General features: G+C 44.9%; 1 protein-coding gene across 1 annotated transcript; it reads right to left on the bottom strand.

Moving 5' to 3' along the window:
- COMMD9 (COMM domain containing 9) lies at nt 1-17,284 on the bottom strand. The gene is made up of 6 exons (XM_084777295.1): nt 17,176-17,284; nt 6,366-6,491; nt 4,451-4,590; nt 2,713-2,747; nt 1,617-1,720; nt 1-693 (listed from the first exon to the last, which is right to left on the bottom strand). Exons 1-6 carry the CDS (start codon nt 17,263-17,265, stop codon nt 553-555), a joined length of 636 nt encoding a protein of 211 aa, XP_084633421.1. The 5' UTR covers nt 17,266-17,284; the 3' UTR covers nt 1-552.
- Between the last annotated feature and the right edge of the window lie 776 nt (nt 17,285-18,060).

The following is an 18,060-nucleotide window of genomic DNA, read 5'->3' on the forward strand; positions in this document are numbered from 1 at the left end:
TCACCAAACTGTCATTTATTTCCAGTTCTTCCCACTTTCTCACCCAGGAGTAGAGGCGAACGGTGTGGTTCAGTTTTCTGAGTTGGAGCTGTGCCCGGCAGGGCTGCAAGCTCAGGGAAGGCTCTGAAGGGACCGTGCTGCGTGCTGCACTCCGTCTGCTGGCTTCTGTGACGGGGAGCAGGCGCTGCCGGCATCACCCCTAGTTCCCTCCTTGTAGTCCAAGGCTGGAAGTGACCTCATCTGAGCTAACGCTGGAGGTGAACTCACTAGGGGAGCGCCACAGTACGGGCCTGGGTTTCCCTCAGCAGCGCGCACAGGCAGCTGATACAAAGAACCTGTTCCCTCACACTGCCAAGGCGGTGGTTCAGCTTCTCAGAGATGGAGGCTTCTGCTCACCACCAGGCAAAGAAACAAAGGAGGAAGAGAGGAGAACAGCAATGGGCTTGGCTGCTTCCTTCCCCGCACTGTCCCACTGTCTGAGGAGCAGCAGCGCTCCATCCCACCGTCCCACTGTCAGCCCTGTGCTGACAACTGCGCCTTCGAGCTGGCTGCTTATTTATTGGCCACAGCAGAAAGCTGGTCCCGGATGCGGCCCAGCCCATCCAACATGGTGTCCAGCGTTTCTTTGCTCAGCTCCATGGTCACAGCCGAGATGGAGGGTTTGTCTCCACACAGACTAGGATCCTCTTGGATCTGCAAGAAGAATGTGAGCCAGAGAGACAACTTGGCCTGTCTTTGTTTCTCCCTGGAACTGTGCCCTACTCAGGTGTATGGGTTCCTGAGAGGTCACAGCTGGGTGCAGCAAAGGACCCTAACCCTTCATCCCTTAGCAGCTGGCAGTGAAGGAGATGCTCAAAGGCCTGGGTCACTCCTGCCAGGGGTGAGGAGGCTCGGTTACCTCTCCAATACAGGTCTCAGTACTCAAGTGAGAAATCACTACTTGCTTATACCACACTTGGACAAGCAGGCTCTATGACATACAACTGGACACAGAAAAGCAATGTTCCAGATATACTTATTTGATATTTAAAGAGGAAATTAAATATTAATTATTATGTTTTAAAGCCACTTCCCCATCTTCTATAGCTGTTGAATTTCTGGGTGTCTGGGGAAGTAGCTATAGCATCTCGCCCTTCTAGTTTTAACTACACAAGTACTACAAAATGGGTATGGGCCTTTATGAGGTTCTGGAAAAGAATAAGGTGAAGATAATGATACAAGGCATGTGAAGAGGAAAATGAAGTGTTCACCAGTCAACTGCCCACAGACGCTTGGGCTGTGCTGCATGGCCCAGTTCTACGGGACAGGAAGCTAGTGAGAGGCTGGCTACCGGAAGGATCTGAAAGGCCATCTGACATCTACATGTGTAACCCTGCTGTTAAAGTGGGATGCTTTCAGACACCAGCACGTCATCTGAGAAACAAAACCTTCTGCACCCGTCCTTCTGAAAGGTCTGCTTTTAGCATCTAGTTCGTTCTGACCACGCCAGGTGATGGAGAATCAGCACATTTGGGAGGGGGTGTCGTTATTATCATTTTCCCCTTTGGACGGCTGGGGTGGGGAGGACAACTCACTGTCATTCCCTTCCCTTCTGAGGAGCTCGGCACTGGGCATACCTTCATCTGGAGCAGGCAGGTGGGGACAGCCATGCGGCTGATGCTGTCTGAGGAGGTTTTGACATCCACTCTCCAGTCCAGGTCCACCAGGCGTGGCAGAGAGACTGTGGAGGCGACAGTGTGGGTTAGAGGCTACACCACCTGTTTCTCTCGAGCTTTTCTCCAATGACAGGTGGCTGAGAGGGTTGTATACATATGATACATTTGGTCTACAAGCAAGACTCAGAAAGAGGCAGGGAGGACCTAAGACCTACAAGTCGTGTGCCTTACACACATTCCTTGGTGGCAGCTGTCCTTAGCACTGACTCCCGATGGGTGCATCTCCACTCACACTCCACATGTTGAGACAGAGTGACAAGTGACACAAAGTAGAGATGCAGCCATGGCCAGAGTGGTGGAGAAAGGACAACGTCAGTGATGGTGCAAGGGATTTTATATTATAGAAGGAACAGCCTTGGCTTGAATGCAGGCCCCGCACTTGCTTCTTCATCTAGAAGCCTGGACAGCAGAGTTGCTGTGAGGGCTGGATGAGTCAGCGCAGACACAGAGCTCCAGCTATGTGACATGCTTAAAGTGAGCACAAGGGCAGTCACTCAGCACGCTCTTAGGCAACCTTCTGGAGTAATTTCAATGACTAGTCTTTCCTTTTTGCAAATCTCTCTCTCTCTCTCTCTCTCTCTCTCTCTCTCTCTCTCTCTCTCTCTCTCTCTCTCTCCCCCACCCCATTGTTTATATTCACTGTACATGGTACTAAGTTACCTGACATCACCGTCATATGCATATATGTTGAGCACATTCCATCCCATACCTATTAGCTTTGTTCCCCTCTTTACTTTTGTATTAACTGACACATACTTTAAGCACTTCATTTTCTACTTAGATATTTCTGTAATATTTACCAACCTGCTCCTATCCTAACATAATAATAATAATAATAATAATAATAATAATAATAATAATAATAATAATAATGTGAAATTTAAAAGGTACAATACAGAATGTGGTTCTCTTTGACGTGTGGTTAGGTTCTTGCTTCAGGGACTCAGAGCTGGCACTGAAGGGCAGGGGTGGGGAAGGCGGGAGACTCAGTACTCACTCTGGTTTGCTTGAGCTTCGGCTCTCCAAGCAGATCTGTTTAAGAGGGAAAGATGAGGAAGAAACAATGGAGAGCAGTGAGGATGTGCTTTCTAGTAACGAGGGACACAAGCTTGTGGCCTCTACCAAGAAAGGGCCCCAGAAACCCCTCCCTCCAAATGCAGCTTTGCATTGCTTTACAAAGCTCAGTGATGGCAAGGCCCAAGTGTTGCCAGTTTTCATAGCTTAGGAAACAAACAAACAAAGACAAAAGGCATGAAAGGGCAGCAGCTCCAACAGAGGACCTGAGCTCGATCTGTGGGAGCTGTATAGTTAAAAGACAGAACTGAGTCCTGCAAGCTGCTCTCTGACCTCCATGTTCACAGCATGCCCTGCAGCCCTCCAAATAAATAAATGTAATAAAACAACCTTAAAGAAAATAGAAATTTTAATGGTTGCAATCTTCTTGTGTTACTGGTTTCAAAGACAAAACAGGAAAGACGAAGTCACTCTCCTTCCCCTGAGGAACTACTGTGAGTAGCACATCTTATGTAAAACACACCACACATGCTGCCAATACTAAAACAAGTGGCAGCAGAGTGAGGTGCCAAGCAGTCACAATAAAACGTGGTCACATGTGAGAGTTCTCAGTAAGCAACAAAGCCCCTGGTGAATGGCCAGTACCAGTTACTGCTGCTAGAGCCCTTCAGCTGTCAGGCAGACAACAATCACTTCTACTTAGGATTCATGTTGAAAAGCATCTTCCCCAGCTTAGAAGACAGTTCACAAAAGAAATAAAAATGATCAATAGACACAGGAAAAAGACATTCAACATCTCTAATGTCAAAAACTTAAAAAGGTAAAATGAGGTACCATTTCCTAGTCATAGAACTGGGGAAAGCAAAGAAATCTCCATGCTGTGAGGCCAGGATTTGTGGTGCATGCCTGTAGTCACAGGAGCAGAAACAACAGGCTCCACATGCAAGGGTAACCTGGGCTACAGAGGGAAACATAGTCTCAAAAAAATGTGTTGGGCCAATGTTTTTGGTAGCCAACCTAACAATATAAGGCAAACCCCAGTATGCCCTGATATGACCATGGACTTTAAGCTGTAAGTGAGTAAGTGAATATATAACGATGTTTCTATCACAAACTATTTTGGGGTGGAACTGCCAATAATATCTTAAATGGCTAACCTTAAGGAATTTAAAAAATTATACCAAATTCCTCCATGTACTAGAATATACTTTACATTTAACTATTAAAAATGATCCTAAGGTCACTTGCTGAAGTGTCATCAATATTAATACTGTTGCCTAAAAATAAGCAAGCTATAAAACAGCAAGGTCCTGACTGTTAAAAACAACCAAAAGATCATCTTCTCCATATATGTGCAAAGAGAACCAAAAAGCAGGTTTTTACCTTCAAGGCAGCTGTGGGAGCACATGCTTGTAATCCCAGCACTTGGGAGGTGGAGGTAGAAGGAACACAAGTTCAGTGTCATCCTTGTCCACAAAGGGAGTTCAAGGTCAGCCTGAGCTATAATGAGACCCTTCCTCACAAAGCAAAAATAAGCAAACAGATAAGTGGCTTTCCATGGAAGAATGGGTGCAGCTAAGCTCTGGGCATGGGTGACAAGTGTCTTGCTTTCTTCCATCACTCATCTGTATGCATTTTCAACCACAAGCCTACATTATTTTAGAATAGTAACAGCAAGAATTATTAGAGTTAGAAGGCACTCTCAACACACACACACTTACATGTGCTCCAGGATGATTTTTGTCAGCAGGTTTTTGAGGTTTTGGTGGAAATTTTCTGGAAAGAGAGCCAGAATTGCCTCGGCAGAGGACAGGTCACGGAAGGCCACCAGCCTAGTGAAGCAGTGCAGGGCCTGGAGCAGCTGTAGGACAGAGAGGGCAGCCCTGTAGCTGCAGGGTGGAGGCAGGAGGGTACACACAGAGGGGCGGGGTGGAGCGCTGTACTCACCCATGGGGCACACTACCACAGGCACATAAAGTGTGGTGGCCCCTGCAGCAGATGCTGACACTCAGCATGACTTTGCTAGTTTAGTGGTCCTTTTAGAAGACGGACTGACTTACGAAGCCATGGGCTTGTAGGAAACTTGTTAGTTTGTGGGCAAAGGGATAATGTATCTTTTTGCCTTCTGTGGAAGCATCTGACCTTCACTTAACTTTGTGATGCTGTTTCCCTGGTAACCTGAGAAGTGGAAAGCCAGCGGGGTTACTAGGCAACCTTGTATTGGCCAGTGCCTCTGGTCTAAGAGGGCTGTGTAAACACTAGGCCACACTTCCCTGAGTGAGGCTGCACTCTCCTTGCAAGAATCTGAACGTGTCCTTATTGAGTTGTTAGAGGAGATACTGGTCTCCCTGGAGTGAGGACTTTGATCTAGGGTGGAAGGCATCGCATGTCCTCACCCTTAAGCTGTCACCTGGAAGATCAAAGAAAAAGAGTGCCTGGCCAGTGGTGTGACTACCTCTGTGAAAGAGGAGTCTTGGACGCTGCCTAGCTACGTGTTCCTACCTTATACCCTTGTAGGCACTGCATTCAAACACAGGGATTCTGTACAGTGGACCAGCACTCCTACACTCCCAACAAGCATCCTATGACCTTGTAGCTCTGTAGCCAAATGCACCTTAGCATTCACATATCAACATAATGATGCTTAGCTGAGCCCAAAAGAGCTCTCGGGAGGTGACTGTTTCTCTGCTTTGCATCTTTATCCAATACCATGAAGGTTGTCTGACTATAAATGGATACAACCCAGAAGCAAAGGGAAGTGAAGCTTGCAGCAGTGATGGTGGCAGCTAATTCCCACTGCACTGACCACGTCATCAACATGCTTTGTAATGGGCTTGCCTCCATTCTCTGGTTAATTTTTCTCACTCCTTGCTCTGTTTTCCTAGAATCACCTGCTGTACCCAAGTCCTTGCTTCACATTTTTTTAAGGGCATCCAAACTAAGTCTACAGCCTCACCTCCACCTTTGACTTTCCTATAGTAGATTTCCATGAATAAAGCTCTAAATTAAAGAAAAATAATAACAAGAACAGCGCCGTCTGAATGAAGATACTCTGGTCAAGCACGTCTACCCTGGGTGGACAACACTGTCACGTTGGCTTCCTCATAGCTGCCTGGTGAATATCTGAGCTGAGCACAAGGTGTTACAGGGGCAGAGGGAAGAGATGAGGGTGTGGGGAAAACAGCAGCCCTGAGGAAGCCTGATTGAGCCCAGCAGTGGGTACTCGCTAATGCCTCTCAGGCCTCAGTGCCTCAGCTCAAAGACATCCCTGCAAGGTCTACCCTCACCTACCCAGCTGACAATTCATCAGCACTTACCAGTCACATACTGGGCATGAAAATCACAAAAGGTCTTTTAAAAAAAAACACACATTGCTAAGTAATAAGTCTGAAAGGAAAGTGGCCTGAAACTCTGCTTATTTATCATAAGGGGGCTCATATGTCATAAGGAAAGGGTCCAAGATGAAAATCTTAGAGTTCTTTAATATCTTTTTAAAAATCTGTCTGAGTTTTCTACAGTGGCAACAGATATTTCAAGGAGACAATGTCTTTGGACATGCAACTAACTGGGAAGCCAAGGAAGAGGCTAACAAGTGTCAAGGACCAGTGGGCGAAGGTCATGTCTCACCACACTTACTCGCTCTGCCTCCTCCTGGGTCACAGACAAGCTGGAACATGTGACATCCAAGAGCTTTTTTGAGTCAAGGGCGGAACTGGAAAAGCTTTCTTGGCACAGTTGTCTGACGACATCTTTTGAGGAGGCCTAGGAATTAATGTACAGATGGAAAATACACCAAGTTACAGTCTGCAGACATTTGTGTTGGTTATTTGGTGATGCTTATGAGAGCTTCTTAATGCTGAAGGTTCATAGGACACCTCTGTTTCTGGGGAGATAGATGCATCTTTCTCGTTCTTCCTACTAAGAACAGCTAATATCCGTAGGCACTTAGGGAAAACAAACTCAACCATGGATGGGGGTGGGAGAGCCAGACCTGCTAGGACGAGGCCCAGGCACAACATGGTGCTGAGGTTCTTGGTTTCCCTTTTCCTTATTGATCCCAGACCTTGCCCTAGAAGGCCAGCCTCCTAAGACCAGAAAAAATTTAAACAATAATTACTTTACTTCAGCAAAAACCAACTATCCTGTAAAGAACTGTGAACACAAATCACTGGGGCCAGCAATGGCTGAGGAGAAGCCTCGCTGTGAGCACCAAGCTCTGTGATGCTACAGCAAGGAATCCCAACATCTCTGCTAGGGTGGTACCCAGGAAGGACCAGAGCGGAGCTGAGATCTTCATTCCCACCACCCTATAACAAGCCAGGCTGCCCTGTGGGGAATCTGGTCCTCTACCTCCAATGGATTAAGGAGGCAGCACCCTGTGCTGTGATAAGAAATTGACCAAAACCAACTCAGGGAGGAAAGGGTTAACTTGTCTCACAGGTTTACACAGCAGGGAGGAAGCCAAGGCAGGAACCTGGAAGAAGAAACTAAGTAAAGGCCTAGGAGAAGCAATGCTTCCTGGCTTGTTTATCACAGCTCGCTCAGCTCATCCTGCTCTCTGCATTCCTATACACCTCCCAGGCCGCCTGCCCAGTGGTGGCACCACTTTCAGTGGGCTGGGTCCTCCCACGTTAATCACTAATCAGGAAAATGCCCCACAGTCTTGGCTACAGGTCAGTCTGATAGAGGCATTTTCTCAGTCAGGTTCCCTCTTTCTAGATGACTCTATCTAGTCTGTGCTTGTGCCAGCTTGAGAAAAGATGTCCCAACTCTCTGTCTTAGCAGTGTTGGGAAAAGCCAGCTAGAACAAGATCTAAATACTATACACAGTCTCAGAACATAACAGGAACGTTCTCACAAAAATCACACCTGTGACCAGGGACCAGGGAAGTCTCAAGATGAATGAAAAAGGGTGGGTGGGTGGTGGTGGTGGTGGTGGTGGTGGTGGTGGTGATGGAGGAGAAGGAGGAGGAGGAGAGATGGAGGCTGAGGAAATAAGATTACAAGTTACAGGCCAACTTGAGCTACATCATGGGACTGTCTCAGCAGACAACTTTAAAATTATCTGACCAATATTTTGAAGCAGCTACAATCAATATTCCAATAATTAAAAACATAGCTGAAACCAATAAACCTTGCAAAAATAGAAGGCAATAATATTAAAATTAAAACAAAATGAAAAAAAAAAAAACCCACCAGAGATGCAACTCAAACAAACACTCGGAAGACAAATGCAGCATGGTAACATGGAAGGGACAGCAGAGAATTGGCAGATGGAAGACAGCCTGCTGCATGAAATTACCCAGCCTGAACAGAGGAAAATCAGACTGAAAGTCATCAACAAGGCCTTGGGGGCCTGCAGAACCCCACCACAGACCTACCAGCGGCACCACTGAAGTCATGTGTAGAGGAATTTTAATCCAGCAACATGGCTGTCTGGCAAGGGATCACATCTAAGGACCTTCTGGGTCTATGTGATCAGCTGGAATGAAGACACACTCTGGATTACAGTACGATCTGGGTGGATAAGACATGCCTTAGTACACACCTTTAACCCCAAGCAATGAAAGTAGGGTTAGTTTATAGAAGGAAGCAGGTGCCATGGCACACGCCTGTAATCCCAGCACTCGGGAGGGTGTGGGCAGAGACAGGCATATCTCTGTGAGTTCAAGGCCAGTCTGGTCTACAAAGAGAGTTCTAGGACAGCCAGGGCTATTATACAGAGAAACCCTGTCTCAAAAAAAACCAAGCCCCTGAAAGAAAGAAAGAAAGAAAGAAAGAAAGAAAGAAAGAAAGAAAGAAGGAAAGAAAGAAAGGAAGGAAGGAAGGAAGGAAGGAAGGAAGCTTTCAAAGTGACAACTAATTGAGGGGCAGACAAAGTAACAAATCTGAGAAAGATCTGACAGGATGAGTGAGAGATAGAATACATCCAACTCTTAGAAGAACAGGGCAGGAAAGAGAAGCTACTTAAGAGCAGCACAAGGAGAGAGAGAGAAGGGACTTTTTACCAAGTGTTTTTTTACTGTGACAGTTTTACAGAGGCAGGTTGCAGGAACAAGCCAGACACAGGTGAAGACAGAATAAGCCAGAGAATGAGAATGGGACAGAAGATTACATCATATTGACAGAAATAGTTTGAGGCTAGGAGGAACAATTCAGTCAGAAGCCAAAGGAAGCCAGTTTCAATCAGTCACCTCAGAGAGGAGTTTAGGCCAGAACAGCTGAGTTGAACCAGCCAGCAATAGTTCAGAAAGAACTAGAAAGGCTTGGGAACAGCTTGCATCTCATTCCCACATCTGAGGAAATAAAAACATTTAGAGTCATGGAACAAGATAAAAGAGGAAATGGCAAATAGAAAAATAGATAGACAGACAATAGATAAATAGGTTAGTCATAGATAGGTAATAGATAGATAGATAGCATTTAAGAAAATAATAGAACACATTATTAAACTTCCCAAGTTTAACCAGACTTAATGGTAAATATATCAAGAAACCAAGTAAATCCTAAAAAATGTAATTTTAAAACCTCACACCTAGATACAGAAATTAAATTTTGAAAAGACAAAAAAAAAAAAAAAATTGAAGGCAATGCGAGAAACATTCAGAATGACAATGGCTTTCATGTCAGAACTCAAGAGGCAAGAACGTATATTTCTGAGATGCAGAACAAATTGCCAACCTAGAACCCTCAGCTAGTAAAATGTTCATCAGGAATGAAAGAAAACCAAGATAATCTCCAGAAGATCCATTATGAAGAATGTCAACATCAAGTTCTTCAACAGAAAAGAATGACAGAAGTGTTGGGAGCCACTGTGACCTGACTGAAACTGTTTTGGGTCTGCCATGCTGCCCCCGCCCCCAGCAACGCTGGCCTCTTTTCCCTACAGTTTCGTAGCATCCTAGGGGTACACAGAACTGTTAGAGGGGTATGTGGCACCATCAGCATCAACAATATGCCTACACTTGTCTTTAGTCTTCTGTCACCTGACTATGGCAGTCAGTGCTTTTGTAGATGTTCCTAGAACACAAAATCAGAAAAGAGCAGCAAAGATGTAAAAATAAATTATATCTTTTAAATTACTTATGAAGGCTAAAAGAAAACATCACGAAACTGTTTGTTGGAACTTTAAATGTAATGCAGAAGAAATATTTAATACAAATGTGTTATAACTAGACTTCATCTTAACTGATAAAATGATGACACCAACAGGCTGTGATAAACTATATACTATACACACACAGTGTGACTAGAGAGGTTCTATTAAAAAATTAAGATAACATACATGCATGTGCATGTGTGTATGTGTGTGTGTATATGAGTGAGTATGTATGTGAGTGTGTGCATGTGTGTATGTGTGTGCATGTGCGTATGTGTGCATGGGTGTGTGAGTGTATGTGCACATGTGTGCATGTGTGTGTGCCTGCATGTGTATATGCACATGTGTGTGTATGTGGGTGCCTCTGTGTGTGTGTGTGTGTGTGTGTGTGTGTGTGTGTGTGTGTGTGTGAGTGTATGCCAGGTGAGGATGTCAGGTGCCCTGTTTCATCACTCACCTTCTTATTCCCTTGAGACAAGGTCTCTCACTGAAGGTGGAGCAAGGCCAGAAGCCAGGAAATCTCGGAGATCCGCCTGTCTGTGAGCTCCACAGTGCTCAGATTACAGGTAGCTATGTGGCCATGCATAACTTTTTAGGTGAGTGCTGGAGATTCAAACTCTGGTTCTCACGCTTGCACACCAAGCACTCTTACCCATTTAGCCATCTTCTTAGCCCCTCAAATAGAATTCTTTTAAAAATATTCAAATAACAAATGGAAAAGCAGAGAAATATAAAAAAGAAGAATAAAATAAAGAATGAGCAGAAAAACAAAAAAGAGCAGATTTAAGTCACAGCATGGGAGTCTTTATATCAACTTTAAGTGACCTAAATATTCTAATTAAAATTTAAAATTGCCAGAGTGAGCCGGGTGTGGTGGTACACGCCTTTAATCCCAGCACTCAGGGAGGCAGAGGCAGGCAGATAGCTGTGGGTTCAACGCCAGCCTGGTCTACAAAGCAAGTCCAGAATAGCCAAGGCTACACAGAAAAATTGTCTCGGAAAAATGAAAAACAAAACCAAAACAAATTGGCACAGTGGATGAAAAATATTACATGTTACATGCAAGGATCTCCCTTCATTACATGGGCAGGCTACAAGTAGATGCACAAATAAAGAATGCCATTCGAACATTAGTCAAAGGGATGCAGAATGGCCACCCTGATGCCAGGTAAAGCATGCTCTGCAAAAAAGAAAACAATACTGTAAAATGCTGCAAGAGTCTGTCTACCACGGAGACCTCCAGACTTCTAGACTGTGCACGCACCCACCACGAGGACTGCAAACTGTAAAGCAGTAACTGACAGAAACGTAAGGAGAGACAGATGACTTCCCAAATGCAACGGGCACAGCAACACCCCTCCTTCAGCAACTGACAGAACTAGCCAGATAGGAAACAGCACACAGAAGAACTCAGCAACACCATCCATCACTCTAATTGACATCCGTGCAACACTTCCCCGGCAAGAAGACAGGGGAAGTAAGTGAAACAAAGAGCTGGCAAGAATGACGAGCCAGACACCGAAAGGATAAAGGGAAGCCTACAACCCAAACCCGACGGCTTCCACAAAATGGACCAATTACTCAAAAACACCACCGCACGCGCTGCCTTCATTTGAAACAGATATGCGACAGCTGCCACTAGCCAGAAAATTGAATCCACACCATTAACTCGAAGAAATCTCTAGACCAAGATATTTTCACTGAAGAATTCTAACAAACATTTCAAGATTTAAAACATCGATTCTATAAATCTCTTTTAGAGAACGGAGGAGACAGGGGAAAGAGTTTCCAGTGCTTTTTATGGGTAAATTACCTTCATATTCAAACCAGACAGTTTGGATAGTTACAACAGCATCCTCTCATACTAACTGACATGGAAATGCTTAGCAAAATATTAGCATATAGAAATGAGCAATATATAATACACTAAGGCAACATGGGGTTTATTCCAGGGATATAAATCTGGCTGAATATTTGAAAATCTATGTAACTCACAGCTTTAACAGATCAAGGGCGGGGGGGAAGGGTACAATATTAAACAAAGCAAAAAAAAATTTAATAAAATTAAACATCAGGTTGTTTTTGTCTTTGTTTTTTTTTTTTTTACCTAAACAAACAAACAAAAAGTCCTCTCAACTAGTGAGATGGTATGGCAGGTAAAGAAAGGCATGCGCTGCAAAGCTTGAGGACCTGAGTTTGGCTCCTAGAACCTGCATGGTGGAAAGACATAACCACTCCTGCAAGTTGGCTTCTGACCTCCACCCCACCTGCGCCATGGCACATGAGAATGCGCGCGTGCGCACACACACACACACACACACACACACACACACAAATAGATTTAAAATAAAATAACTTTTAAAAAGTCTTAGAAAAACCTATTCAGCATTATGGGAGGCCTGTGTATACACACCCAAAACCTAGTGGTGCACATCCCATGAAACTGTAGCCTCATGACCCCATTTGGCCAATCACCGCAGGAAAATTGGAAGGCAAAACAAGCCTTTGCAGAACACTTCCTTAACCTGGAAGGGCGTCTGTAAAAAGTGTGTTAACAGCCTATGCTATGTCCAGCACAGCTCGGTCCTGCAAACCTGCCTGTGGTAACAAGGGAATGAAGAAAGCACTAACACAGGCTGTCCAGACAATCTGGGGTCAAGCAGGTTGTGCTCACTCTAATGGAGTACAAAACCCAGGACACCAGCCTGTTCACTACGTACAGCAGGAGAAGGGGTTAGCTAGTCTCGACACAGTCTCTTGGAGGAAAAAGCTACAGTGGATGCTTTCTGAACACTCTGTCAACATTGCACAGAGACCAAAGGAAGGCTTTGACAATTCCCTGAGCCTGACCTGATGAAAGTTTTGCCAATTCCCATGGGTCTCAGGCACTGGAGTCCTTGTCAATAATACACATTCATTCAGGACTTCGTCAGCTCCTTACACGTTCAGCCAGGACTTCTGTGCTGCACTAGTGATAAGATCGTGCCTTGTCCTTAGATGTCTATTCTCACCACTCTTCTGAGCAAATCCCTGAAAGTTCCAGAACTAAGGAAAGACAAGGGACTTAAGGCTATGAAGATTACACAGGAAGAATTAAAAGTCTCTGTGATAAACATGATTTTCTATGTGGAAAGTTCCAAGGAATGTGTACACACACACACACACACACACACACACACACACACACACACACACGCACGCACACACACACACGCACACACACACATACACACACATACACATACACACACACACACCCCAAAACCAAAACAACCCCCCCAAACAAAAACATCACCAAAACCTAGTATAAGTGAATTCAACAAGTCTGCAGATACAAAATCAACACATAAAAGCCTGCTTTATTTCTACACAGAGACACACCTTGACTTAGCATGGGATGGCATCCATGCTGCTTTTAAAATACCTTAATTAGGGAGTCTGGAGAGATGGCTCAGCGGTTAAGAGCACTGACTACTCTTCCAGAGGACCCAGGTTCAATTCCCAGCATCCACATGGCAGCTCACATCTATATCTCCAAGATCTGAGACCCTCACACAGACATACATGCAGGCAAAACACCAATGCATATAAGAGAAAAATAAATAATTATTTTAAAAATATCCTAATTAGAACATACATATAATACACCCAATGTATGGAATGCCATGGTTTGGTGACAGTGCACTGGATAGTGTGGGTTGTTTACACTAGATGCCACTGGATCACTAGGTGCTGAGGAACTTCTGTCTGGTAATTCCAGCATCTTCCCTAGATGCTGCAAGCCCAGAGAGGATCCAAAGTATTGTTTTGATCCAATGCCATGACTATCACACTGTTGTAAGTTAAAACAATCAAAAGTTAAACCAAGTAATGGACACATAGACATAATTTTAAAAGTGTCACTTGTCATTGGTCAAAAAATGAATTCTAGGACTTTTGTGCTATGACTACATATTGCAGACAAAAGGGTGCAGAGAAGATAAGATAAATACAGAGACGTTATTTTATGTACTGGGAGATTCAATATCATAGAGAGAGCATCTTCCTCCTAATTGGCTTAGGTTCAACACTGTCCCTATCAAAGTCTAAGCAAGTCAGTTTTCCATATAGCCAACAACATTTAAAAATGTGTCCTGAAAGGCAAAGGACTTAGAGCAGCTAAAGCAGTGTGTGTAAGCATGCATGAGTACATGTGTGTGCCTGTGAATATGTTGGGAGAAACATGTACATGTGCGTGTGCGTGCATGTATGTGGAGGTGAAAGACATTCTCACTGTGGTTCTTCAGGCACCATCCACCTTGCTTCTTGAAACAAGTTCTATCACTAGTCTGGACCAGACAAATAGGCCAGGCTGCCCAGCCGGCCCCAGGGATCCAGCTGCCTCTGCCTCCCCGCACTGGGACTGTAAGTGCACACCATCACGTTGGCTTTTCACAGGGGTCCAGGCATCACACCACATTATCATCTTGCATAACATGTGATTTACTAGTTGAGCTATGTCCCCAGCCAAAGCAATGTTGAGAAAGAAGAGTAAAGTAGGAAGAATTGGTCTGACGTAACGATTTATTATATAGTTAGGGCAATCAAGCCTGTGTAAACACAGAGGGATAAGCACAGAGATCGAGGCAACAGAGAACCCCAGGACAAACCTACACAGATATGCTCAAGGGACTCTTGAATTGCAAAAGTAATTCAGTGGAAGAAAAAAAAAATTAACAGACAGTACTGAAACAATACGACATTTAAAAAGCACGCTCAACCTAAGTATCACACACTTTATACAAAATCAGCTCAGTATGGACCACAGATCACAGAGTTAAATATAAAAGATAGATAGATACAGGCCTGGGGAGACAGCTCAGCGGGTAAACTGCTTTCTGCACAGGCCTGATGACTTAAATTTGGATCTCCAGAACACACGAACACACACACACACACACACACACACACACACACACACACACACACACACACTGAAGCAGGACTCGTGCCTGCAATCCTAGGGCTCCCTTCTGAAAATGATGGGCAGGAGGAGAATTCCCAGAAGCTCATGGGCAGTGAGCCTGGTGTGTGCTGCAGTAAATGATGAGTAAATCTCTAACAAGACTGAAGGCAAGGACTGACACCCAAGGTGTATATATCCCCCCCCCCACGTACAAATCCCCCCTCCACAGAGGTGGGGGCTGTTAGAGACTGACTACACAGATCCACGGCATATTTACCAAATGATTCAGGTAGGATATACTGACAACCCCAAATGCTGATGCTGAAACAGATATAATGTAAAGCAGTCCAGACACTCTGGAAAAGTTTGGCGATGTCTTTAAACCATGCACCTTCCAGATGACTTGCTATCGTAACAGCAATTACTGAAAACATTCTAGCATCTTTCAATTGACCAATGAGCAAACAGAACACACTACAGAATAGCCCTGAGCAATAAAAAGGAAGCAACTGTTGATACATACGGTTCATGTGAGTCTCTAGAGCAGTGGCTCTCAACCTTCCTAATGCTGAGACCCTTTAATGCACACAGTTCCTTAGGCTGTGGTGACCCCCCAACCACAAAAAGTCCTCTGTTGCTACCTCATAACCGTACTTTTGCTACTGTTACGATTTGCAGTGTAAATATCAGATATGCAGGATTACTGACAGGAGACTGCAAAAGGGTCACAACCCACGGGTTGAGAACCACTGCCACAGAGAATTAGGCGGAGTGAGGAAAGCCAATCCACAAACATGACTACAGTAAGATTTACAAAGGTTCTTGAAATGAAAACTAATGACCCAAGAGCACTGAAGTGTAAAGGAGGTCTGGAGTCTGACTGCAAGTGAGTAAGTCACCAACGCAGGGGTCTTATGCTAACACAAATGCCTTGTAGTTTGACTGTATCAATGACCCAGCTGTGATATTGTTCTGTAGATTTTCAGGAAGTCAACATTCAGCATTTCTCTGCATTACTTACTTCTTACAATTACAAGAGGCATTATAGTTAGCTTTTAACAAAGCTTATTTTAAGGAAACGGGACAATGAAAATGAATGAGCCACTGTCACACAATCATGAGTGAAAGCTAGACATGAAAACGAATATGCTGACGTTGTTCCGTTTTTGTGAAATTCAAATATGAGCAATATTAAACTGTGACCGAAACGACGCACTCCCGGAAAGGCTAGCAGAGCAAGTACTCAAGGAGCAGTGAGGGGCTTCTTCGGGTACCGGTGTTCCACTTTGCGACCTGCTGTTGAGTACATAAGAGCGTAGTCACCACGCTTAGCCATGCATGATTTCTGCATTTTCAGTTATGCTATACATTATTTTTTTTTTTAACTTTATCAAGGAAAACAAAACGTCCCTAGACAAGCAGGCACGGAGAAGGAATGATTCAAACCAATCACGCGAAGGGGGAAAGGTCGGGCGTGAGAACACTAAGTGTCTAGTAACGGCTCTGTGACACTAATGCACTTAATAGCTATTTCTTCAGCACATGCCGGGTGTGAAGTGTTCGGGAGTGAGCCGAGCAAACGCATACTGGGGAAATGTATACTGGAGAGGACATTAAACGTGTGGCTGATAATGACAGTGCCACGAGTATCATTTTGATCTTCAACTGGAGGGGAAGAAAGGAAAACAGAAAGAAACAGAAGTCATGTGCCTCAAAAGAGACTAAAAACAGATCCCACAGCCAGGCGCAGTGGCGCACGCCTTTAATCCCAGCACTCGGGAGGCAAAGGATGGCGGATCGCTGTGAGTTCGAGGCCAGCCTGGTCTACAAAGTGAATCTAGAACAGCCAAAGACTACACAGAGAAACCCTGTCTCGAAAAAACAAAAAAAAACAAAACACCAAAACAAAAAATAAAACAAAGCAAAACCCCCAAAACCAAAACAGATCTCACGATGTCTGCTAGTGATAAGTTCTAAGAGGGAAAGTAAAGCCATCTTTCTACAGAGTAACTCATACTTTATGACGTCCCAGAAGTACTGGGGTGGCAGCAGGGTGAGGATTTCTCTGATAGAGTGTGCAGAGACCGGGAGGAAATGAGGAGCTGGTGATTGTCACCCCACTGCTCCAATCCGGGAAACCACCCATAGTCACTAATTCCTGGGTGCATTCACGTCGATTACCTGGGTTTTGCTCCCACCTTAATATCAAGGCGTAACTAATTTTGTTGGTCCTGTTTAAAAGCTCAGAAAGGCTGAGCAATTTTTTCGGGGTCACACAGAAAAGTACTGGCGCGGGGGTTTGGAGTGCTCCAAGCCAGGACCGATTTATTCCAAATTCTTGCTTTGCACAAAGTCTCAGACACTAAGGCAGCCGCCACACTGATCCCACCCCTGCAAGATACCTTCAGCAGGCTCTGGAGCGCCGCGAAATGCTCTGCTGTCAAGGCCGCCATCTTTCTGGAGTCACGTGACAGAGGGAGCAAGCGGGGCATGCCACATGACCCCTCCCGGGACATGCCGGGAGTTGTAGTTCTTCACGGTGACAAACGGGAAAGGCGTGGAAGTGTGTAGGGAGTGAGGAGGACGAAGAAGTCTCACTCCTGCGTGGCTAAACTCAAAGACCAGAGGGTCGAGACGCTGGGAGAACTCAGATATCGGATGGTTTTCAGGGAGCAACTGGCTGGACTTCCTAGGTCAGGGAAACTGGTTTTGCTATTGCCCTTTTGTGTATGCCGTCTGATTTGGGGAATACACCTGCAGGCTTGGCAGGCACCTTAGCCACATAGATGCTCAGAAGTGATCGGCCCACTCGCCATCTGGATTTAAACGAAGCTGTGCCTATTTGAATTCTTGGAATTCACACACACATGCACGCTCACATGCCAGCAGGAAACCCTGAAAAAAAAATCGTGCTCTTAGGCATATAGTTTCTTTTCTGTTTGTGGAGAGGTAAGGGCTTGGCATTATAACTAGCCTTATCCAGACAGTGATGCTAAATCACTTCGGGTTCTTAGTAACTTTCCCGTGGTCCCAGGAGAGATTTGGTTCGAAGAGCAGGTGGTTAGGAAAGGGGTAAGGAGGAGGAAGGCATATGGAAATTTGACTATCTCAGCACTGTTCACCACAGCTTTGCTCAGTTATGCACGTTTCCCCTGGAGTCTCTTGCTCTGAGAACTCAGTGTTGAGGCCCATGCAGCAAGGGATTGAGGTCTGCCAACACCTCCTTCCTCAGAGTCAGAACCTCCAGCCTTTAGAGAGTCTGAAAGTGGCAATAGCTGAGTCAACAG

The sequence above is a fragment of the Acomys minous genome, assembly GCF_964271855.1.
Source record: "Acomys minous genome assembly, chromosome: 3".
Lineage (NCBI taxonomy): Eukaryota > Metazoa > Chordata > Mammalia > Rodentia > Muridae > Acomys > Acomys minous.

Bases quoted from the DNA above. Each gene is read 5' to 3' on its own strand.
- COMMD9 (XM_084777295.1), bottom strand. From the start codon at position 17,265: ATGCCCCGCTTGCTCCCTCTGTCACGTGACTCCAGAAAGATGGCGGCC. The intron at 1,721-2,712 runs GTGAGTACTGAG...TCGCCTCCACAG, and splicing joins CGAAGCTCAAGCAAACCAGA to TCTCTCTGCCACGCCTGGTG. The intron at 694-1,616 runs GTATGCCCAGTG...TTCTTCTTGCAG, and splicing joins CCTGCCTGCTCCAGATGAAG to ATCCAAGAGGATCCTAGTCT.